We start from the raw sequence: 23,768 nt of genomic DNA on the forward strand, positions 1-23,768 counted from the left end.
TATTCAACACTTTGGGCCTGATTTCTATAAGTCTGCTCGTGCAAAAACAGGCACAAACTTGATTGCGCATTCAAATAGATGTGGACGCTGAGCTACTTACACACCAGGATTGTGTCTGCCAAACAGGCAAAACCGGGCAGCCACTTCATTTTGACAGAACACACAAAATACTGGGTGTAGAAGCAAATTAATTAATTTAGCACGTCCAATGTGATTTATCAAACCTGAGACGAACTGGAGTGGCTGATTTCGGATCTTGATATACCGCGTCTGAAAGGCAGGTGCAAGCCCGCACCACCATGAGTAACCATGACAAAGCGGCACAAGCAAAATAACAGATGACGAGGAGAATCTATCTTTTCCACTTGTGTAAACATTTTTTACATGCTTGAAACGAAAATTAAAAAGACATGGTCTATTCAGCAATCCAATTTTGTTTCTGAATAATGGAAGGCCTGACTTGTAGTCACAAGAAAGAGTTAAGCCATATTACCTATGACAAAACAGACATCCAGTTCCCATGCTAATGTGGTTGCTGGCTTCCTCAAAACTGTTGGAGCGATGGATTTCTTTTCTATAACTCAGTAAAGTTTGTTTGCCTGTTCCACTAACACTTCCCTTGCGGTGCTCTTCCAACTTTCCCAGGGTGAAAACCATCAGCGCTACCTAAAGTGTAAAACGCTCATTTAAATAGTGCTCTCTCCACCACTTTTTCACCTGTTGCCAATTGGTCCATAAACTTAGTAGCAATCTGTTCAAGTTAACACACAATTTAGAGCCACATTTTGGGATCTTAGTAAGTCAGGCCCTTTTATGTCTAAATTGGGACGAGACCCTTCACGCAAACACACTTGAGTCATAATTCTCTCACAGCAGCTGCAGGAAGGAATTCCCCAGAAATAAGTTTAACATTAGAGCAAGGAAAACAAAAGAAAAAAAAACTGTTAACTAAAACTATGGCACATTAGATAAATAGGATGAAAATATTGTATATGAAAACTGCAGGACCACTAGAAATGGTAAATATGACCTTGAAATTACCACTTCAAACCAAATTGGCTTTTTGGACATGGCTTCTTGAGACTTTTTTTCTGGGTCTACTCATGATAGACATGACTACCAAATGTTAGACTCCTCAGTGAAACTGATTTCTGGGGCTGAATTTTCAAGCAGTTTTAAAGATCCCCCGGAAATGGACAAACTGACACTAAAATATGTACGACACGACTGACTTCATGAATGACTGACTTCCTGTGTCTTTTCGGGTATGGATTCTTGAGACGTTTTTGTGGGTCTACTCATAATAGACATGACGACCAAATGTTATGTTTAGGGTTGGGCATTGTTTGAATTTAAGCGATTCCGGTCCCGATTCCGGTCCCGATTCCGGTTCCTCATTTCAATTCCGGTTCCAAATAATGCTCGATTCAGATTCTTTTAGGGGGCTGGGTCAAAAAAGTTTGCATGGTTTAAATAATGGGTGTCCAAATTATGAACATCCATTTTCTTAGCAGCTCGCAGCATAGACTAAAATGAACATTTGACTCGGGGGTTCTTTCTAAACAGTGTCAATATCAAACCTGTGAACTAAAAGGCAGTGTGTGTCGAACTAACCCAATTGACTTAATATTTATTCATGTTTAAGATAAAAGTTAAATATAGCATTTTTTAAACAAGTTAAAAATAACTTCACACAACACCGGTGAATTTTGAAAACAAAATCAAACCTGGACGGCAAGAAAAAGTAATAAATGGAACCAAATGCTACAAAAAGTTGACTCCTTTACCCACCGATGAGGCACAAAGTTAGAGTTTGTGATACTGTGAGACATTTGTGTGAATTTTGTCCCAATTCATTGTGTTGTAAAGTTGCTAGTTTGACCCTTGAAGTTTTAGCTCAATGTTAAGCTTTTTTCTTTGCCTGTTATGGGCTCTTACACTGGTTTAAAGACTAAAATAAATGCTAAAAACCATCAGTGCAAAAGTGCAACCCACTGTTTAACTTGTTAGCTGCCTCAATGTTGGCATAGACGTATTTTATTGTTTCACTCACCCAATTTGACTTCACTGAAGTTCCGCGTGGTGTAGGCTGAGGCTCAGAGCGGGTGGGAGACTTCTACACATGGTGAAAGCCTCCTTTGCACAATATAATCTTATTCCAAGTGTTGCACTGAGGCGACTGGTCATTTATTTTAACAAAGTTAAGACACACGTTTGTTTGCCGCCGCCGTTGGCCACAAACATGTCTTCGTGCGCGTTCTTCTTCGTTGGTTTTCACTACTTCTTGGGGTCGGCGTTCCGTGGGCCTCAAGACTGGGAACAGGGTTCCCAGTTTTTCTGCCCAGGGTTGCTCGAGAAATAAAGTTGACTTATTTCACGTGCTGCTGTTAACTATTGGGCAGTTTTGAAAAAAATAATAATAATGAATGTATTTTCTATTGTTTACTGATGAGCTCATCAAAATGTGCCTTCATGCCTTCATCTTTCTTACTGTTTCTCCACCTGCTCCCTACTTTTCACTGCAGATCACAATGTCATCAGCAAACAGTATTTATTAGTAATTAATTAAAAGCATTAAGTAAACATTGATGTAAATAGTGTCATCTTATTACAGATTGCTCTTGTTTTGGTCCTGAATATGAAAATCTGCTCAGGGCAGGATTGTATCTATTCCGGTGGGACACAGGGATGTGGGCAACCCCAAAATCAGGCAAAATCCCAAACTATTTACCTTATCACCTTAAACAGAAAGCTGTGATATTGCAGCTTCTCACTATAACTACAATAAACGATAGACATCCCTGATTTAAGGGTTGTTTGCACATGAAAAAATAATGTAAAATAGGAAGCAAGAAAAATTACACCAGCAGAACAGTTTCATCCCATCCATCCATCCATTTATTGAGCCGCTTCTCCTCACTAGGGTCGCGGGCGTGCTGGAGCCTATCCCAGCTATCTTCGGGCAGGAGGCGGGGTACACCCTGATCTGGTCGCCAGCCAATCGCAGGGCACATAGAAGCAAACAACCATTCGCACTCACATGCACACCTACGGGCAATTTATAGTCGTCAATTAACCTACCATGCATGTTTTTGGGATGTGGGAGGAAACCGGAGTGCCCGCAGAAAACGCACGCAGGCACGGGGAGAACATGCAAACTCCACACAGGCGGGGCCGGGGATTGAACCCAGGTCCTCAAAACTGTGAGGCAGACTGTCTAACCAGTCATACACCGTGCCGCCAGATTTAATCCCAAACATTTTAAAAGATATTTTAGGACCTAAAGTATGCTGCAATTCATTACACTTTCCATATTTTGACAAGATTAAAAACTTGAGCGTGAAATCTCACCCTGGACTTGAAGGCCAAGAGGATGCCAGGTAAAAAGAGAACAAAGCATTTCAGCCCAATGGTGACAAACTTGAGGACAAAGTCGGTGATGCCCACCACCCACATGAGGTCAAAGAAGTCAAACCCGTCTAGGTTGGGCTTGGAAAACAAGAGGCTGGAAGAAAAGAAGAGGAAATGTTTACGCCATGATTGCATGTGCGTGGTTGACACATGCAACAACTCAAGGTGTGACAAATAAGAATGTGAGCAAAACATAAAATACTCACAGGACAAAAACCACACGGAAGCTCTGCCAAAAGAAATGACACAAAATGGCTGACATACTAAAAAAACAAACAAAAAATGAACCTAATTGAAATGGCGGCTAAAGGAGATGCTAGCTGACATTCACTACCTGTTGTAGAGCTCCTCCTGGCTGAAGGCATAGTAAATATATGCCACATTCCCTGAAAGAAAGAGCGCGATCCACAGGGCCACCAGCACTGATCGCCCCTCCTGAAACACACGCAAGCACGCTAAGTTAGCATTCACCCTGTTAAGGCTTCTTTATACTCGGGTGGGCGGTGACCAGGCTGACGTCACTGCGGCTATCCAGCACACAGTTTGCCTTTATACTCGAGCTTTATCCACGCGCATTGTTTTGAAAATGTGCTGCAGTTCTCCTCCAAATCGGGGGTGTCGCTACGGCTGATATTGGCGAGGACACCACAGAGTGGAGTTTCCTCTGCATTTTATGGCCAATTCCGGTAGCCTTCTTTACTTTCCGGAACAAGGAACAAAGCAACAATGACGACGACCGTGGTAGAGTGCCTGCTAGAACAAATGGACCTAGATGACCAGATGCATTAAATTATATTGCAAAATCGATCAAGAAGGTGGCGGCGTTGGTGGTATGTGGGGTTGAGTACGTCATCACAGCATGTGACTAAAACGGACCAATCACGAGAGATGATCTCCGCGGCATTCTGCGCACGGCAACAATTTGTGCCATGTGCGCACGGACCCTTTGCGGCGGTAACCTGATGCAATGTGGGCGCGGGAGTATAAAGAGGCCTTTAGGCTACAAAATGGTGTTTAAATCCATCCATCCATCCATCCATCCATTTTCTGAGCCGCTTCTCCTCACTCGGGTCGCGGGCGTGCTGGAGCCTATCCCAGCTGTCATTGGGCAGGAGGCGGGGTACACCCTGAACTGGTTGCCAACCAATCGCAGGGCATGGTGTTTAAATATACAATATTTAATTCTCATGTTTTATGTGTTGCTGCTCCATCTTTGTTAAAGTAGCAGTTGTTTTATAATAACTAATTTCTGTTTGTCTCTATATGACATTTTGCATTCAATGGCAGGATTAAGTTTACAATTATATCATTTGGTTGAAAATTTTGTGGTTGAAGTTCAGTATAAAACATTTCTTTTGTTTTATGGGTTACTGCTCTGTGTGTGTTAAAGAAGCAGTTGTTTTACGTAACATTTATACTAATTTCTGTCAGCCCGCCTATGGCATTTTGCATTATATATTAGCATTAGGCTAGCAGACATTTTGGGTGTTTTACTATCCATTCATCCATTTTCCATACCACTTATCCTGACTAGGATCGCGAGCGTGCTGGAGCCTATCCCAGCTATCTCTGGGCGAGAGGCGGGGTACACCCTGAACTGGTCGCCAGCCAATGGCAGGGCACATATAAACAAACCAAATTTATTTTGTTTTATGTGACAGTTTTAAGTTGAACTTCAACTGGGAGGCACAAAAAGCTTGAAGCAAGCAAACTTTTGAGTCTTATTTGGCGAACTGTGCAACAAGAGCATGAGAACTAAGGAATATTTTAAAAAGTACTACTCATACTGTATTACTACTAATACGACTGAGGAATGTCAGTCAGTCGTATTAAAAGTGTGCTTTAAGAAGTCAAAGTGAGTTTCAATAGGTTTACATGTACTGTATGATTGTGTTGTCTTACATTATCCATATATTTTTTTTTATTTAGTACTGCTTGCTTAAAAGTAGATGTGGCCTGAAAGTAACCTTGGCGACGGGGATCTCTGCGCTAGTGTGGTTTGTTTGTCACAGGATGGCGCCTTCAGGACACCCAGATAAGGGCAAAGGACGCAGACGGATAAGATGGAACCACGTGAGGATGACTCGCCCCTCCTGCACTTGCATTGTTAGCTACAAATTGTAAGGGCTAAGAGGGGAAAAGCGCCCTTTTTCATCTCCTTGTGGTGCAGGTGAGAAGTCAGCTTCAGGGAGAGAGAGAGAGAGAGAGAAAAAAGCCCAGAATTATGTAACTCTGTACCTTTACTGAAGTAAATAGACGGAACAAATTGCAATCTTGTGTGAGTTTCTTAGTGACCCTTTCAGAGAAAAATGAACACGCAATGGTGAGTTTGGCAAAGGTTTATTAATTCGGGCCTCGGGCCCTGGGTAACAGGCAATTGGTGCAAACTCTCCAACAGTTGCCACTGTAGAAAGGAACCAAAGAGTAAATGCAAATTATTGCGACACTGTAAAGCGTCGGGCAGCATAGTGCAATCTTAACAGTACAGTTACTGAAATTTTATTTACATAAGCGCATTACTGCTACAATAAATAGCATGTAGCTACGTAGTTTCACTTTAGTTTTTATTTACTTATTACTACACGTTCTGACATAGTGGGAATGAACTGCGTGGTCAGGAAACATTGTGACTTACCCGCAGCGAAACCTGGTGTTTGAAGGTGGCGTTGGCATAGGCAAAGGTGCTGGCCATCCCCACGCAAACTGCGATACCTGCCGCACAAACGACATCGTCATCATCTTTATTTCCAATTGACAAAACACGCATTTAACAGGATTCGCGATTTATGTTGCAAGTTATTCTTTTTAGAGGGAAGTGTTCTCGCAAGCCTGCTAATAAGGACTGACACTATCGATTATTTTTTGAATCGATTGTTTTATTTATTATTCCATTGCGTAATCGAATAATCTGATGAAAACCGTATTAAACTTTACTACAAATTCATTTTCAAATGTGTCAGGAGAAGATGCACCAGCAAAAGAGATGACCGTGGGCTTCAGCGGATTACCAAACAGTGAAGATTCAAGAATCTAGAAGAGATCCAGAAAGAGTGGAATGAGGCGGGAGTCACAACTTCAAAAACCACCACATTCAGACGCATCCGGGAGATGGGCTACAACTGTCGGGTTCCTCGGGTCAAGCCACTTCTGAGCCTGAGCCAAAGTAGGAAGCGTCTCAACTGGGCCAAGGAGAAGAAGGACTGGACTGTTGGCTAGTGGTCCAAGGTCCTCTTTTCCGATGAAAGTAAAATGTGCCTTTCATTCGGGAATCGAGGTCCAAGGGTTTGGAGGAAGATGGGTGAAGAACAGAAGCGAAGCTGCTTGAGGTCCAGTGTGAAATATCCACAGTCAGTCATGATTTGGGGTTCAATGTCCGGTGCAGGTGTTGGTAAACTCTGCTTTCTTAAATCCAAGGTCACCGCAACAGTCTATCAGAATGTTTTAGAGGACTTCATGATTCCTTCTGCTGAGGATCTTTATGGAGATGCAGATTTCATCTTCCAGCAGGACCTGGTGTCTGCCCATACCCCCAGAAACCCCAAAACCTGTTTTGATGCCCATGCCATCACAGTGCTTGACTGGCCAGTCAAGTCGCTGGATCTAAACCCCATTGAGAATCTATGGGGTATTATCAAGAGGAAAATGAGGGGCACCAGACCCCAAAACAAAGAAGAACTGACAGCAAGCATCATGGAAATCTGGGCTTCCATAACTCCCAGGCAATGCCACAGGTTGATTGTCTCACTGCCAGGGCGCCTCGAGGCAGTGATTAAAGGAAAGGGATTCCCAACCAAGTATTGAAGATTAACATATCGATTTGAAAGTACCATATTTTGATTGATTTAATGTGACCCTAATTTCTCTCTTTTTTTCTACAAAAACTGAGAAGTAAATGGTAATTTCTTCACAGTATTCACATTTTTTTAAATCCTGATTTCATAGGTTTTATGAGCTGGAAGCCTAAATTCTGTAAAAATAAACAAATAAATACAAATAATAATTCTGGGCCCTGAATCTATAATCTATGAAATGTTTAACTTTTTGAATGGAATGATGGAAATAAATAAACTTCTCCATGTTAGTCAAAATTTTTTGGACAGGGTCTGTATTTGTTTATTAGTATCGCAACGCCTCGAGCCTTACCCAGAAAAGATGAAGGAAAAAGTTGCCCTACTCATCCACACATTATCTGAATGCTTTAGATGGATTTCTTGAATAAACGCTATTCCAGCATCTAGATTTTTCAGATGTGTAAGGGCCTTTTTTCTCTTAACGGAATGGTTCAAGCCTTCAACATTCTAGCCATGAAGCATAAGCTCAAAGGTCTATTCATAACTTAGATTTGGTATATTATTGAAGGCCCAAATACTCTGACTGAAAATCAAGAGCTCAATGAGAGAAAAATAAATAAATAAAACACTTTGGTCTATTAATAATAAGAGTGAGAAACAAATATCCCATCCTAGAAGCCCCAGGTGACTTAACTGCTAGAACAAGCAGCACACCAACCACACCTAATTCTAAGACTTCCATACCTAATCCTTTCTAAAAGAATCCCTCCATCCCACTTAATTAAATGCAAGCAGAAATCCACCAAATAAGATTATTCTAGGTAGAGAGAGAGAGAGAGAGAGAGAGAGAAAAAGTCTACTTGCATCAAAAGTGCATATTGGAAAGTATGTTATTATTATTACTGTAAAAGATAATCATTACAGAGATAAACAAGAAGACTATTTTATACCACAATATGAAAACAGTAGTCATTTCTTCAAACTAAAGTAGCTACACAATAAATATCTTCCGAGTGTCTACACTCACCGCTCAAGAGTCCTTTGAGTACTCAATAAACTTCTCAGCCACAGAGGTGAACGTCTAGTACGTGCCGTCCGTGTTGACAATATGGAGCCACGCAGGGAACAGCAGCAGAGGTTTAAGTCTCATCTTGTACAAGGCTTACATCACTACCAAGTATTTACTCTTTTGCCTCACCACGTCAGGGCTGGAGTCCTCCTAAATCTTGAATGCGTTGTTTTGGTAGGTCAAGTCACCCTTTTTCCAAGCTTCCCGAATCACCAGTTCTTTGTTTTGGTACCGGTGGAAGCAGATGATAACAGGGCGAGGTTTGTCAGCCGCACCAGGCAGTGTTGTACCTGAACGAGTTCAATGAACTAAAGTTCATTAACTACTTCATATTTTCTGCGAACGTGAACTGATGAATGTAATTGCGAACGTGCTCATTCTCGCGTCAAAGATTGGTTTTCGAACGAAAGTTCATTTTCATTCAAGAGTGCCACGTTTTGATCGGGACTTCCAGAACAACCCGTCTGAACAAATCATATCGAGTATGTCGGCGCATAAATGCTACATTTGGCAACCGATTCAGTGCGGCCACAGCTGCTATTCAAGGCAGGCACGTCGCAGCTGCGTGAGAAGGTGAGGTGCGTCCAGGGACACTACGTAATGTTATTCGGTGGTTCTTTTGTAATACAGTACATAATTGTAAAAATTTATTACGAGGAAAATTATTATTTGTATCGGTAGACTTTTGTTAAAACTGTACCATCAAACTGTCATGATATGGAATTTATTTTGTTTCGTAACATAAGAATATATATTTTGTTAATATAGTCAGCCAGAGCTGCGAGGAATGCAAAGTTATCAATGTATTTTCACCATCGGTCCTGTCATACTGTGCTGCATGTTTTTGTCGCACATTAAGTATAAAAGTCCTGTTTTTGGTTTAATTCTTTATTTTAAACAAGACCATTCAAGCAACACGTTTTTCTTCATGTTTATGAGATTGTAGGGTGGAAACCCCAGCTGGCTACTAGTGTGGACTGAATAGGTGGGAACAATGGGAAAAGGAAATGCCAGTATTTTAAGGGGAATAGCCCCCCAGTAACATATTGAGGGGGAAAAAAAAAAAAAAAAACTATGAACAAGGTCATTTTTGGAATGGTGAACTTAGATCAACATTTTTAATTATGAACTCTGAACTGAACTAGTTCATTCTTGGAACGGTGAACTGAACTTTGAACTCGTTCGCGTAGAAAATGAACTTTACCAACAATGGTAACAGGCTCCGGACCGAGGCAGTGGTGCGCGCGGTCCGATTCTGGAGGTGATGGGAAGGTGTCCCGTCCAAAAACATCCTGAAATTGTTGTGATAAGAACTTGCTGGGTTGTGAACCCTCAATTCCCTCTCATGAACCAATAAGACAGATGTTGTTTCTCCTGTTTCTCCCCTCCAAATCAGTCAGTTAGCTTTGTCGTTAACTTGGTGTTATCAGCCAGTAGCGTTTCACAGCAATCTTCCACTTTTGCAAAGCCGTTGGTCTAGCGATTCGGCGGTATCTTCCAGGGAATTGACCATCTTCTGAAGTCCATCCAATTTCCCATTCACTTCATCAAAATAGTTTTTTTTAACTCCACCAGCAGGGCAGTCTGAAGTGTGGCTAACGATGCTGCTAAATCAGCTTCGCTAATATCATTGTTTTCCAAAGTAAAAGCAGATGTTTGCACGTCTTATTTTGATTAAACAAAAAAATCATCAGTCTGCTTTCATTGAGGACTATGATCTGAGAAAATGTACTGTTGAAAGGCTGAAATCAGAGGATTTGGATATTTTTAAGTTAAACAAAGGCTGAAAACAATTAATCGAGTATCATAATAGTTGTCCAATAATTCGATAATAAATTAGTTATCGATTAACCAATTAATTGTTGGACTTCTAATGCTGATGGATGCTAGTGTGCTAACACGCTACCCAATGCTAGCTGGGAGCAGTGGTGACTCATCGCATGAGGGGTAGAGGCTGTATTCAAAATGAAATTCAAAATAAAATAAACAATTTTAGAGTTAAAGAAAAAATCTAATTTGAAAGCATGCGTTAAACAGTATTAGCGTTGTTACCGAGCTTATGCTGGAAGCAGACTTTGGCCAGCAGGATGAGGATAAACGGGAAGCCCCTCTGCAGCCACGTGACCACTGCCTTCAGCTCAGAGAGGGCTGGTGCTGGCGTGGACGGGTCCTCCAGGCCCACCTCCTCCCGGGGGCCATGGTGGTGCCTGTCTGAGCCGACCGCCGCTGCTGTGGCTTGCTGCAGGAGAGAGGAGGTCCTGTGCTGCAGGGGCGGGTGGTGGAAATTGTGGTGGTGAGGGTGGTGATTGTGGTGGGGCTGGCGAGCCAGGAAGGGTCCGCCTTCGGGGCGACGGGGGCCACCTTCTTCTCGGGATGACGCCGTCATGTGGATGAAGACCTCTGGGGGCGAGCCCAGCACTAAGCTGGCCGCCTGGAACTGGGCGGAGGAAACAGCGCCGGACGGGACGCCCACCAGACCCGAAAAGATCTGCTGGGGCAATGCGGGCGAATCGGGCTTCAAGCAGTCGAACACGGCGCTCTCGTCCAGACTGCTCTCTGATCCCAGAGTTTGGCTACGGCTCCTAAACAGAAACATCTCTCATCACATTCAGGAACAGTGTTCCCCCACTATATGGCGGTTCATATAACAGCAAGAATTCTATTCTTGAGTTTAATGATCAGTGATAAAACATAAATAAATAAATAAACTGAAACTACAGTTGTTTGAAGGTTTATAATTACTGTAACATCCATGCTCATTTCTGTTAGCCCATCTATGGCATTTTCCATTATATGTTAGCATTTAAGCTAGTGGACTTAATAAGACAAAATCACAGTATATGTTTTGGTTGAACAATTTGTTGATTCCTAACTTAGAACCCTGACACAGTCTTGAAACACTTACCTTTGCTTGAAACCCTATTTTTAAACCTTTGCTTAAAACCCTAATTTGAAACCCTATCTTAAAAACCTAACATTTGCTTGAAACCCTGCCCTGGGTGCTGCAGCAGGCACACCAGCAAGTCAACTTCTGAATGGCTTAAAAACAATGAAGGTCTTGGAGGGGCTTAGTCAAATTTCTGACTAAAATCTAATAGAATTGCAGCATTGCAAGAATTGCAGAATTGAATTGACCTTAAAAAGTACATTCATGCTAAAAAACCCTCCATTTTGCTGAATTCAAATAATTCTGCAAGGAAATATCTCCACAGATGTGAAAGGCTCATTGCCAGTTATAAAAAAATTAATAAACAACAAGAACAACAACAAAAACACTTGATTTCAGTTGTTGCTGCTGAGAATGGCCCAACCAGTTATTAGTTTTAGGGGGCCTTTATTTTTTCACACAGGGCCAGGTAACTTTGAATATTTAGTTTTTCCTTAATAAATAAAATCACCATTTAAAAACAGGGTTATATTTGTCAGATATTTACATCTGTTTGACGCTCTTAAATATTAAAGTGGGGAAACTATGCAGAAATATAAGAATTTGAGAAGGGGGCCAATACATTTTCACGGCACTGTATGTTTCCTTTAAAAACATTGGCAAAAGTCTGAGCTCTGCGTTTTTGTTTGGTGTCCAAAATGGAGGCTCGTATAGTTTAGTAAGAGGGTAAAACACCGTCGCTCCTGGTTCCTTTCCTCACCTTTCTGCGGGCATGCCATCCGTGTTGCTACTGTGTCTCCTCTGCATGGCACAGCGCTCCTCATCACATGAAGCTGCCCTATGGAGACCAACACACATTCGCACATTTGTACATTTACAGCTCTATTTAAAACTTCAGCAACAATACATTTGACAAATAAATGTTGTATTTGCTATATAATTTTACCTGAATACGATCAACGAGTCCTCCTCCTTGGAGTTTCATTGTTAATTTAAGGCGAACTAGCTTGATTATGTTGCTGTCAAAGATGCTCCGCTTGCCACTCCAATTATTTTTAGCCAATAACTTCCGGGCGTACGTCATCACCTATCTGCTTATCGACCAATCGCATTTGACGTTAACGCCGCTTCCGTATTGTGTGGCCAAGTTGTTTTGCTAACGCCAGTGGATAAACACGACCGCTACGCATTTCGTAAAATATAACTACGCTCTTGCTGTGTACTGCGTTAGATTTTTTTTAACAACTTGTTATATTTGTCTAGATATGAGTCCTGGTGTCCTTGTGACCGAGCTCGTTGCGAATGCTTCTTACGGCAAGCTATCAAGCTAACAAAGCAGGCCACCGACCCAACGCTGTTGCTTGCTTTTGTCACAGATTATGTTACTTTATTATGCAAAATGGGTTAATTGTAGATAATGCAGATCGTTCTGTCTTTGTAAACCTATCACCGTTGAAGCTAGCTAGCTTTTCCACACACCCGTCCACATCCAAGCGTGCACAATTGAACGATAGGAGGTTGGATGTTTGTTAACCGACTCGTGTCATGATGGTGCTCCGGCGGCTCTTGAGGAAGCGCTGGGTGCTGGGAGTCGTCTTCGGGCTGTCGCTCATCTACTTCCTCACCAGCACGCTGAAACAGGTGCAGCGTCGACACTCAAGCTGTCATGCAAGCGTTAAAATAAGATAACCTTGGGAGTTCGTGAATCAGCGGGGCTTCACTGTCTATACAAGACAACCGGTTGCCCTCTTGTTGACATGTGAAGGTGGCACTGCGTCGATTTCTGATGAAGATTGGACTTTTTAGCTTTTTTAACTGCCATGCAGGTGTAAAAATAAGCCCTGTGCATGTGTTCAGGAGGAACGGACCATACGGGACCGCACCCTCCTGGAGGTGAGGGACTTGGAGCGGCGCATCCCGTGGAAGGTGCGCTTCAACCTGGGCAACAGCAGCCGGCAGATGGGCCACTGCCGGAACTCCATCCAGGGCAAGATGCTGCTCACCGACGAGCTGGGTGAGCGAGTGGGCGTTAGTTCTCGTCATTGTGCTCTGTGGACTTTACACCGATCTGATCGGTATTGGCCGATAATTAACATTTTATGCTGATCGGCTCTCATGTCATAATTTGCCGATCCGATCAATGACATCATTTATCGGCTCCGCAAAAGACATTTACTCTGAGTCACCATCGTGTACAGTATATTTAAATCCAAAACCTAGTTTAGTTTTAGCCGTGTCACCTGTCTTTTGACGTAGTACTGTAAATATGACTGCCAATAAAGTTATTTAAAAAAAACATGTCTGCGGTGTGGGACAAACAACACATTATTCGTGGATCAGACTAAAAGACAAATTTGGTCTTTCACGATTGCCCTACGATGTCAGACTACTGAAATCAAATATTGTATTACGATACCGCCGCATCCCGTCTTTTACGATCACTGAGCTTTATCTTGCCAACTCAAACGCGGATACAAGCGTTACTATGGGGACGGCAACTACAATGGGCCGCACCGTGTGTATTATAAGAACAAAATGCGGGAAAACGTGGTCGTGGTAACCGGTGCTTAGGATAGGACTTTAACTCAAGGATTGCTTGAGGTTTGCTCACGTACTTTTAATACGATATGGCTCGCAAGCAGGCAACAAAACATTATGTAGCCTAGCAAGCTAAACATGCCGGCGTTCTGTTGAATCATGCTCTAAAGTTCGGTGTGTGTGAAACAACTTAATTACAGTAAGTTAGCACCCATTATTTCTGTCATGTTTTAATGTTGGTTTGACCTGACCTGAATAGAGAATACTTTTGAAGATACTCTGTCTACAGTACACACAGTAAATGAACAAGTCATTTAAATAGACACATTGCTACATCTTGTGATCAGATCGGTTATCTTTTTTTTTTTTTTTTAAAGTCGCTGATCGGTCCCAAAAATCCTGTTTGTGTAAAGCCTAGTGCTCTGAGAGCAGGGGAGTTCTCATGGATCATGTCCATGTCAGATGTACATAGTTAAGCTCCCTCCACACGACAGCACGTAAACAGGAGTTTGGAACATTCATGAAGAAAATAATAAATAATAAATTGATTTCTCATTTTTCGATACAAGTAAAAATGTCTTAGACTATAGCTTATTTCTCCGAAAAAAAGGTAGAAACTTGCTAGGATAGTCATTTTTATCCAGAAAAAATCACTCATTAGAATAGTCATATTTTTTGATTGAAAATTATAATCTTATAAGGATTAAATATTTTCTTAAAGTTGTCATTTTAGTTCTTAAAATAAAGGTGTTTGTTTTTTTAGAAAAACGCATAATCTTACGAGAATAAATTCATTTTTTTCTGAAATTAAGTCAAAATCACAAAAAGTCAAATGTCACAAGAATGAAGTTGGAATTTTCTGAGAAAAAAGTCGCATACTTTCAAAAACAAGTCGTAATCTTACAAGAATAAAGTTGTTTTTGACAAACGTTTAAAAAAAGTTGTTGCCTTTCAATAGTCTTTATTTTACTGAAGTTTGAATTTAAAGAGAATAAAGTTGTGTATTTCCGGGAAAAAGTTGTCTTTTTTTACAAAACGGAAATCGTTCAAGAATAAAGTCGGATATTGTTTCAGAAAAAACTTGGAATTTTATGAGAATAAAGTTATTTAAATAACAGATAGGCATAAAAAGTTGTCATCTTGCATGAATAATGTTTTTTTTTTCAATAAAAATGTTATCTTACTGGAAATATGACAATTTTTTTAGAAAACGTCATGTTTTTTATTTTAAAAATAATCTGGGAAGATAGTCATGTTTTTTCAACAAAAGACGAATTTTATGAGAATTGTTGATTTTGATTTCTTATTTTTTAAGTTACAAAATATTGGCGATTATTTTTTTTTTTTTTTTTTAACCTTGTGAATTAAGCTGTTTTTTTTATGAAAGAAAGTTTGAAATTTTTTAAGTCATTTTTTCATGGAAGAAAAGTTGTGATTTTAGGAGAATAAAGTTTTTTTTTTTTTTTTTTTCAAGAAAAAAATGTTGCAAACCGACAAGCCGGGTGATTGAGTCACACTTAATCGTTGTCATGGCAATGCAAATCACACCCTCTAGTAGAGGTGCTTTTCAAATAAAGTTGAGTTTAAATTAGTGTAAAAAGGACAAAATGTGTGTCTCCTTGTGAAGGTTACGTGTGCGAGCGCAAAGACTTGCTGATGAACGGCTGCTGCAACGTCAACGCTCCCCGCACGAGGCGGCACGTCTGCAAAAGCTGCCTGGCCAATGGCTGCTGCAGTATTTACGAATACTGTGTGTCCTGTTGCCTCCGGCCAGATAAGGTAACCTCTTCAGAGTGCAGAAAGGCAGACCACATCTGCATCTGCGCGAAACTACGACTTAGACTTCCGGATAGGGGGCTGTTTGAGTCATCCAATTTAAGCGTTAGTGAGGTTTAAGTCTAGTTCACCAATCAAACGACACAAGAAAGTCATATGACCTCACATGTCGTCTTCCATTGGGCTTCCCGGACGATAGGTTTTCACACTAGATAAGTCTGCCCCGCTGATCGTCGCGCGTACGTGGCGGCCATGTTGGGTAGGTCGTCGTCACCATGAAGGCAACGGCGCGATACTCGTTTACATTTAGATGAACAAAAACAACAGCTTTCATGCATTGTAGTATTTGTCTGGCACTGTCTGCCCAAATGTGGATTTTTCAGCTAACTTATAACTTGAGAAAACACCGTGCAGGAAATTGCAAGTGTTTTTTTGGAGTTTTGGCTTTATTATTGATGTTCATGCTGTGGTAAAAAAAATTTATAAATCGAAAGTTACTCTTATTTACTCAGTACTTGAGTAACAATTTCACTGCGTACTTTTTACTCTTACTCAAGTAATTCTTTGGAGGACTACTATTTACTTTGATTTGAGTCACATTATTGTCAAGTAACAGTACGCTTACTTGTAAATAAGTTTTTCCACATGAAGCAAATTTTTTTTGCCTTATTGTACTCTTTAGAGTCTTCCAGATTGCTTAATTTATGTTAAAATAAAAATAAATCTCTGCAGGGGCTCCCCCCAGACCCCTCCTAAAATGGTTTCTTTTCTTTTTTGTTTTGGTCACCTTTGGTGTTTGCAGGTCTGTTTTTTGGAGAGAAAAAAAAGGTCAAATTGTGCAAGAATACATATTTCAAGAATTAAAGTCAGAATCTTATGAGAATAATTTCATGTTTGTTTCTGAAAGAAAGTAGGTAATATTTTTCGAAAAGGAAGTTGTATATTTTCGGAAACTAATCTTACAATAATTTTTAGAAAGTCGGAATTTTATCAAAAGTCTTTTAAGAAATTGTTATTATTTCACAAGAATAAAATACTGTTTCCCACCTAAAATGGTCACATAAGAATAAAGTTAAAAAAAAATTTTGTGGGGAAAAAAAGTTGGAATCGAAATGAAAATGTAGGAATCTTATGACGTCGTCATGTTTTTCGAGAAAAAAGTCATTTTAGAAGAATAAAGTCATAATGAAGTCTTAATCTTGGACTCTTATGGGGTGGGAGGGAGTGGGAGGAAAAAGTCAAATCTTTGAGGTATCTTTTCGAGAAGCCCGCAATTTTACATGAATCAACTCATGTTTTTTTCAAGAAAAAAAAGTCATAACCTTATATATAACCTAATAATGTCATATTTCATAGTATTAAAAGTTGCCCTTTTTTTTTTTTTTTAATTATCCTGGGGGTAAACCATTTTTGGGGCGGGGGGGTGGATCAAAATGTTTTAACGCTTGAAGAAAATACTACAGACTCCTTGAAAACAAAATTGTGGAAAAAAATCTGAATCTTAGGAGAATAAAGGTATATTTTTATTATGTATATTATTTTAGCGAGCTCTCCTGGAGCGCTTCCTGAACCGCGCCGCGGGAGGCTTCCAGAATCTGTTCACCGCCGTGGAGGACCTCTTCGAGCTGTGCCTGGCCAAGTGTCGCACCTCCTCACAAGTACGTCTGTCCAAAAATCTCTTTGTCTTGTTACATTGGCGTTGCTTAATTTATGTCCACCTTGCTTCTTTCTTTTTTAATTTTTTTAAATATAATAATTTTTAGCAGTGCAAATGTGATGAAACTTGAAAGGTTGTGAATTTTTTGTCCGAGTTTATTATTTCTAACTTTAGCTCTTTAAATGTATCAATAATATACTGTTACTTGCTAATTAAGACCAAAATGGGGTTAAAATTGATTGAAAAATTGGTTTCATTCTAGATTCAACTTGAAAATTTTAGTTTTTTAGTTTTAATTTTAGTTTCCTATCAGATGACAAAGTTTTGGACAAGGGAGCAATTTCATGTAATATTCTGTAGTTTCTGTAAGAGGCATTTAATGGCACACTACACTCCAATTAAGAAAATTAATGACACAGACTGTGCTCTTTGTAATGCTGTGGTACTTTGACTTATGAGTGCCCCAACTTACGTTTTTCGAGTTATGAGCCACTCGAAAACATTTGATTTCAGTTGTTGCTGCTGAGGATGGCCCAACCAGTTCTTAGGTTTAGGGGGCCCATTACGTTTTCCACAACAAACAGCATTTTAAGTTCACTTGGGTTATACTGTATTTGTCTATTTATTTGATGATCTTGAACATTAAAGTGAGGAAACTATGCAAAAATATAAGAATTTGAGAAGGGGGGCCAATACTTATTCACAGCACTGTATATGAACCTTTTCCACTTCAAATTTAAAATAGAGCGAGATTTTCTTCATAAGAAACACGTAACCAAGAGAACGTTGGTGTTTGGGGGGACTGCAACAGTTTAATGGGAGAAATTTGCTACACGAGTAAATTAATTCAGAGTTTGGTCACGGAACGAATTCAACTCGTAAGTCAAGGTACCTCTGAAAAAGAAAAAAACTGGTGCTCGTGAGAATACAGTGAATTGAGATACAAATTTAATTTGTTATGTGACAACGCTCATAACTCAAAACATTTGTATCTCAAATCATCTTTCCCCATTGAAATAAATGGAAATGTCAACAATCCATTCCAGCCTTCCCTCAATATCCATCCATTTTCTGAACCGCTGATCCTTACTAGGGTCAGCTGACTCTGGGTGAAAGATGGGATACACCCTGAACTGGTCGCCAGCCAATCGCAGGGCACATAGAAGCAAACAACCATTCGCAATCACCTTCACACCTACGGGCAATTTAGAGTCTTCAATCAACCTACCATGTATGTTTTTGGAATGTGGGAGGAAACCAGAGCACCCGGAAAAAACCCACACATCCACGGGGACAACATGCAAACTCCACACAGGCATTTGAACCCCAGTCCTCAGAACTGTGAGGCAGAGGTGCTAACCAGGCGTTCCTGCCGCTGGGAACAATAAACGGTTCAATTCTTTAGTTCTTTAGTTCAATTCAATTCACAACAAAAATAACAACAAACAATTGTCATGTAACAACAGTCATAATTAAATAAAATGTAAAGAATTAAACCGTTTTTGTCACACTTTTTGGTTCAAATTAATGGCGTGAATGAATCTACAGTGTGGTACATAAAGAAAGAGGAAGCAAACATCCGCAAAACTGCTTCAATAACCTTCAATAAGGAAGCAAAACGTGTGGTAACGCCACGTAATAAGAGAATTGTGAAAATGGAAGCTGCATTGTGGATTGCTGATTGGGGGGAAAAGACAGTGAGTTTGGACACTAATATGATCAGGACAAAAGCCAAACCTCCGCCACCAACACAAGCCTCTTCGCCTTTCTCAGAAGGCAATGTTGATGAATGTTAATTACTGTATAAGGTTTTATAATTAAAGATTTAAGTAAATACGTGTACTGTTGTAATCTTTCTCTCAAATATAAAGTATAAATACTGTTTACATATTTTAAACATTCTGGTACCCACATACACATCCATGAAAATTCCTGGGGGGTGGCAAATCCTACTTGACGGTTTTTCACCTTTCGTGGGGGGTTCTGGTCCCCATTAACCGTGAAAAACGAGGGAACACTACATGAAGACAGAGGGCACGTCACGAATCCTCATCAGTAAGATTCTTCTTCACAGAGGATAAAAAATATATACCTGTGGCTATTGTTGTATTATCAGTCTACATGTGTTGCACCATCATTTGTGTTCAAATATCAGTTACTTAAAAGGTTATAACACAGCTACACCGATACCCGCGACAGCATTTTCCATTATTTATTAGCATTAGTGTTAAGTAAGCGGACTTAAAACAGATTTTTTTTTTTTAAAACAATATACAATTATTTGCGTTATGTTTAATTTGTCAGTAAACTTCAGCTGGGAGTAGCATTCAGTAGTTCACTATCTGCTAAACTGCTGCTTGTTGTGAAGTGAGTGGAATTCACTGCCACCATACTGCACTCGTATTTCAGATTTTTGCTTGCAAGTCAAAGCAAATAGTTGGCCAAACGACTGCTTGCATCTCGAAAAACTCGTAAGTGGAGTCACTCGTATTTGCAAGCACTACCGTAGATAAACATTTCATTTTTTTAAGTTGTTTTCAACCTGCGCCTTGTGCAAACAAACTGGAATTTGAAGTGTTAAAAAATAAAACTGAATGGATATGTTACACCAATGAGAAGAACTGATCAAAACTTGATGCAAAAAAAATAACACAAAACAAGGAAAGTTTGAAAAATTACAGACTTTGTAACTGTGAAACTATGAAACAGGGTTAAGGGAACAAGCCTGAAGTTTAACCAACAAAAATGTGTTGTTTGTGGCTCATGCAGAGCGTTCAGCACGAGAACACGTACCGGAACCCACAAGCCAAGTACTGCTACGGGGAGAGTCCTCCGGAGCTCCTTCCCATCTAAACTGTGTTACAACCCCCCTGGAATCACAAGAAAGACTTTTTACCCTCAAAGGACATAGGCAACAAATCCCTGAGTTACACTTCATAAGTGCATCCACACGATTTCCTTCCAGTCATCCATGATGATCGGCAGCTCCCGTATGATCAGGACGAGACTGATAAAATTACCCCCGCGAAGCACGTGGCAGGCAGGTTATGTTTTGATCAATTTTTGTTTGTTGTTGTGGAATGGTACTAATGTGTATGAAGGGCCACAATAAAGGAAGGTCAATAATTACACTATGGGGATAGTAGTGTTTTTTTCTGTGAAACACAAACACAGTTTAGGGAAAGGTCATAAGATTAAGAGATCAAGTTTGGTCTTTTTTTTTTTTTTTTTTTTTTAGGGAATTTTTTTTTAATTAGAAATATGTTTTTTGACAAATAGTCACAGGTGTGTGTGTGGGAGGGAAAGTAGGGTGGGTTTGACAAAAGGCTTTTTTTTAAGAAAAATGAACTTTTGAGTGAAAAAGGCATACACTGGTGGAAACAAAGTTGGATTTCATAGGTGTTATTTTTTTTACGTTTTTAAAATTGAAATCTTGTAAAAAAAAAAAAGTTATTTTGGGACAGAGTCATAATATTACATGAATAAAGCTTTTTGTTTATTTGTATTCTGACGAGAATAAAGTTTAATTTGTTCGAGGAGACGAACGAAGTTGGGATTTTCCTTAAAGCGGCTCAGAAAATGGATGGATGGTATTTTCTTTGTGCAAAAAACATCTTTTTTATTTTAGTCTATTAAAGTTTTTTTTAATCTTAGAACAATTGTGAAACACTGACATTTTTCTGTTAAATTTCGACTTTATCTAGAGGCATAATTTTTTCTTAAACAATACGTACTACTACTGTAATTATTGTCATGTAATACTCATCCAAACACATGCTGGGAACAATTCGTTCTATGTCACTTTTATGCTAACCCACAGTCAAAATGCCTTAAGTCCATGACATCCTAAGAACATCCTACATTAAGACGGTGCTGCATTATTATTATATTCTTCTTCCACTTTTATCAGTCCAGCTCGAGCGGAGGTCTGCACTCCCCTGAGTGCCATCCTACTAGTTGTGTCACGATGTCAAGTGTGTCAATGCATGGAAATTAATCGACTGTTTTAATAAAAGTGATTGTGAAACCATGAAAGACTTTCAAAGCGTCAAGTTCCCATTGAGTGCAATCAATTGTTCTGTCAGTTAACAAGCACAAGAAGCAAATGTTGCTAGTTTACATCTCCATTTATCAAAACAAATCGGCTCAAATGTCCATCCGTCTATGAAATGTGGATAAAATTTGGAAACAACTCAACTAAATCTTGAGGGGTTCAACTTTGAAGGACCCCTGGAAATGTCTCTAAATTGCACGCTTCAAATTAAAATGGCAAACTTTGTGTCTTTGTGGGCATGCCTTCATGAGTCTTTTTTTTTTTTTTTTTTTTTTTTGTGGGCCTACTCTTGACAGATATGTAATGCAGCCCTATGGGGGGCACAAGCCACTGCACACTGTAGGACGGTCCCAAGGCCCGGGTTAACAACGTCTGCCACCGGCGCCGTCAACCTGCAGGGCGCCGGTGGAAATTCAGCTACTCTGGGTCGAAGAAGAAGAAGAGGTGGAAAGCGGGTTCTTGGGCAGAAAGAAAAGAGGAAAGCATATCGCCGAGAATTGAATGTGGGGACTTAGAATGTTGGGACTATGACAGGAAAAGCTCGCGAGTCGGTTGACATGATGATAAAGGTTGATCTATTGTGTGTCAAGGAGAGCAGGTGGAAAAGCAGTAAGGCTAGAAGTTTAGGGGCAGGGTTGAAGTTATTTTCCCATGGTGTCGACGGGAAGAGAAATGGAATAGGGATTATTTTAAAAGAAGAGTTAGCTAAAAATGTCTTGGGAGGTGAAAAGAGTATCAGATCGAGTGATGAGGCTGATACTTGAAATTGAGGGTGTTATGTATTATGTAATGTCTCACAGGTAGGCTGTGACCAAGAGGTGAAACAGAAATTCTGGAAGGAGCTCGACAAAGTAGTTCTGAGCATCCCAGACAAAGAGCGAGTGGTGATTGGTGCAGATTGTAATGGACATGTTGGTGAAGGAAACAGGGGTGATGAAGAAGTTATGGGTCGGTTTGGCATCCAGGAAAGGAACTTGGAGGGACAGATGGTGGGAGACTTTGCAAAAAGGATGCAAATGGTTGTAGTGAACACTTTTTTTCCAGAAGAGGCAGGAACAAAGGGTGACCTACAAGAGCGGAGGTAGAAGCACACAGGTAGATTACATCTTGTGCAGACGATGTCATCTGATGAGGTTACTGACTGTAAGGTGGTGGGAGGGGAGAGTGTGGCTTGACCAGGGGTGGGCAAACTACGGCCCGCAGGCCGTATCCGGCCCGTTGACCATTTCAATCCGGCCTGCCAAAGATTGGAACAGAATCCGCCAAATAATCAAATTCATGACAACCTTCACTTGACCTTTTCCTGTAATGCCGAGTGGTTCCACCAGGTTGTGCTGTAATGTAAACTGGATGAGTTTTATGCTTTATTAAGCGCAGATAAATTTCCAAAAATCCGGAAGATGGCACAGAGGTTACCAGTGATGTTTGGCTCTACATATGTGTGTGAACAGACTTTTGTCTGATGAACACCAACAAAACATCCTACAGATCCCAGCTGAGTGATGAACACCTCAGATGTGTTCTGAGAATTGCCACAACAAAACTAACACCAGACTTTGATGCACTGGCAAAAACAAGTGATAAACAAAACAACACTGTTCCCATTAAAATTATTATTTGATATGTAAGCATCTGGTCCTGGCTTGACCCGCCTATCAAATTTTAAATGTCAATGTGGCCCCTGAGCTAAAAAGTTTGCCCACCCCTGGTCTAGTCATAATAGAAATGGCTGCCAAATTTTATTTTGCTAAGTGAAATTGACTTTGGGAGCTGAATTTTCCAAAAACACTCGCTCTTGTAGGAATTTGTCTAGTTGTAGCACTGGAAATGATCCTGAAACATTTGTCATGTTTAAAGGCATGTCTACTCATGATAGACATCCCTACCAAATTACATGTTTCTACATTTTTGCATATGGGAAATCGGGATTTATAATGAGAAGGAAACAAACCAATTTCAAAGGGCCCTCAAAATAATTGGAGAAGGCCCAAACTGTTAATGTTGTTGGGCTTTGGAAGGTCTTCGCCTCCTTCCATCTGTCCACACATTCAAACATGATTGGAGTCAAGTGGTGACCCATCCATGTGGTGTTGTCAAGGGACAGTTCTATCAGCGTGGAACTATTAATCATCCTACAGGCGGAACAAACCAAAATGACATAATTAGGGAAACATATCTGAGCTTGTCAGCCTCTTTGCCAGCCTGATTAATGACCATCACGAGGGAATTCATCCATTTTCCATACCGCTTATCTTCACTAGGGTCGCGGGCGTGCTGGAGTCTATCCCAGCTCTATTTGGGCGAGAGGTGGGCTACACCCTGAATTGGTCGCCATCTGATCGCAGCGCACATATAGACAAACAACCATTTGCACTTACATTGACACCTAAGGGCAATTTAGTCTTCAATTAAGCTACCATGCATGTTTGTGGAATGTGGGAGGAAACCGGAGTACCCGGAGAAAACCAGCGTAGATTTCGACCCAAGTCCTCAGAACCGTGAGACAGATTTGCTAACAGGTCGGTCACCGTTGCGAGCACGGGGGAACCATGACATTGTATTTCCCCAAAACTTACTCAGTAGTG

At 40.4% G+C, this 23,768-nt stretch overlaps 2 protein-coding genes across 5 annotated transcripts in view; one reads left to right on the forward strand and one right to left on the reverse strand.

Moving 5' to 3' along the window:
* rnft2 (ring finger protein, transmembrane 2) overlaps positions 1–12,475 on the reverse strand; it is a 26,709-nt gene extending 14,234 nt beyond the window's left edge. The window contains exons 1-7 of one of the 3 annotated variants that reach the window (XM_061672764.1): positions 12,105–12,475; positions 11,919–11,996; positions 10,324–10,853; positions 6,047–6,123; positions 3,746–3,846; positions 3,618–3,674; positions 3,352–3,505 (exon numbers count right to left, since the gene is read on the reverse strand). In XM_061672764.1, coding sequence (XP_061528748.1) covers positions 3,352–3,505; positions 3,618–3,674; positions 3,746–3,846; positions 6,047–6,123; positions 10,324–10,853; positions 11,919–11,965 — 966 coding nt within the window. In that variant the 5' untranslated portion in view covers positions 11,966–11,996; positions 12,105–12,475. The remainder of the gene's footprint in view (positions 1–3,351; positions 3,506–3,617; positions 3,675–3,745; positions 3,847–6,046; positions 6,124–10,323; positions 10,854–11,918; positions 11,997–12,104) is intronic. The other 2 variants (XM_061672765.1, XM_061672766.1) reach the window with 2 other exon arrangements.
* On the forward strand, positions 8,309–21,394 carry spring1 (SREBF pathway regulator in golgi 1). 2 transcript variants are annotated; one of them, XM_061672783.1, is made up of 5 exons: positions 8,309–8,445; positions 13,016–13,172; positions 15,324–15,475; positions 17,017–17,130; positions 19,899–21,394. In XM_061672783.1, exons 1-5 carry the CDS (start codon positions 8,311–8,313, stop codon positions 19,980–19,982), a joined length of 642 nt encoding a protein of 213 aa, XP_061528767.1. In that variant the 5' UTR covers positions 8,309–8,310; the 3' UTR covers positions 19,983–21,394. The 2 variants fall into 2 exon arrangements, with proteins under 2 accessions (XP_061528767.1, XP_061528768.1); XM_061672784.1 differs by lacking the exon at positions 8,309–8,445 and adding an exon at positions 12,265–12,799.
* The last annotated feature ends 2,374 nt before the right edge of the window (positions 21,395–23,768 follow it).

The sequence above is a fragment of the Phycodurus eques genome, chromosome 3 (genome assembly GCF_024500275.1).
Source record: "Phycodurus eques isolate BA_2022a chromosome 3, UOR_Pequ_1.1, whole genome shotgun sequence".
Classification (NCBI taxonomy): Eukaryota; Metazoa; Chordata; class Actinopteri; order Syngnathiformes; family Syngnathidae; genus Phycodurus; species Phycodurus eques.

What these genes read in the sequence shown, in the direction of transcription:
- spring1 (XM_061672783.1), top strand. Translation starts at nt 8,311, where the DNA reads ATGGAGCCACGCAGGGAACAGCAGCAGAGGTTTAAGTCTCATCTTGTA. An exon ending in GCTGCTCACCGACGAGCTGG is followed by an intron (nt 13,173 to 15,323) that starts GTGAGCGAGTGG and finishes CTCCTTGTGAAG; the next exon opens with GTTACGTGTGCGAGCGCAAA. An exon ending in AGTGTCGCACCTCCTCACAA is followed by an intron (nt 17,131 to 19,898) that starts GTACGTCTGTCC and finishes TGGCTCATGCAG; the next exon opens with AGCGTTCAGCACGAGAACAC.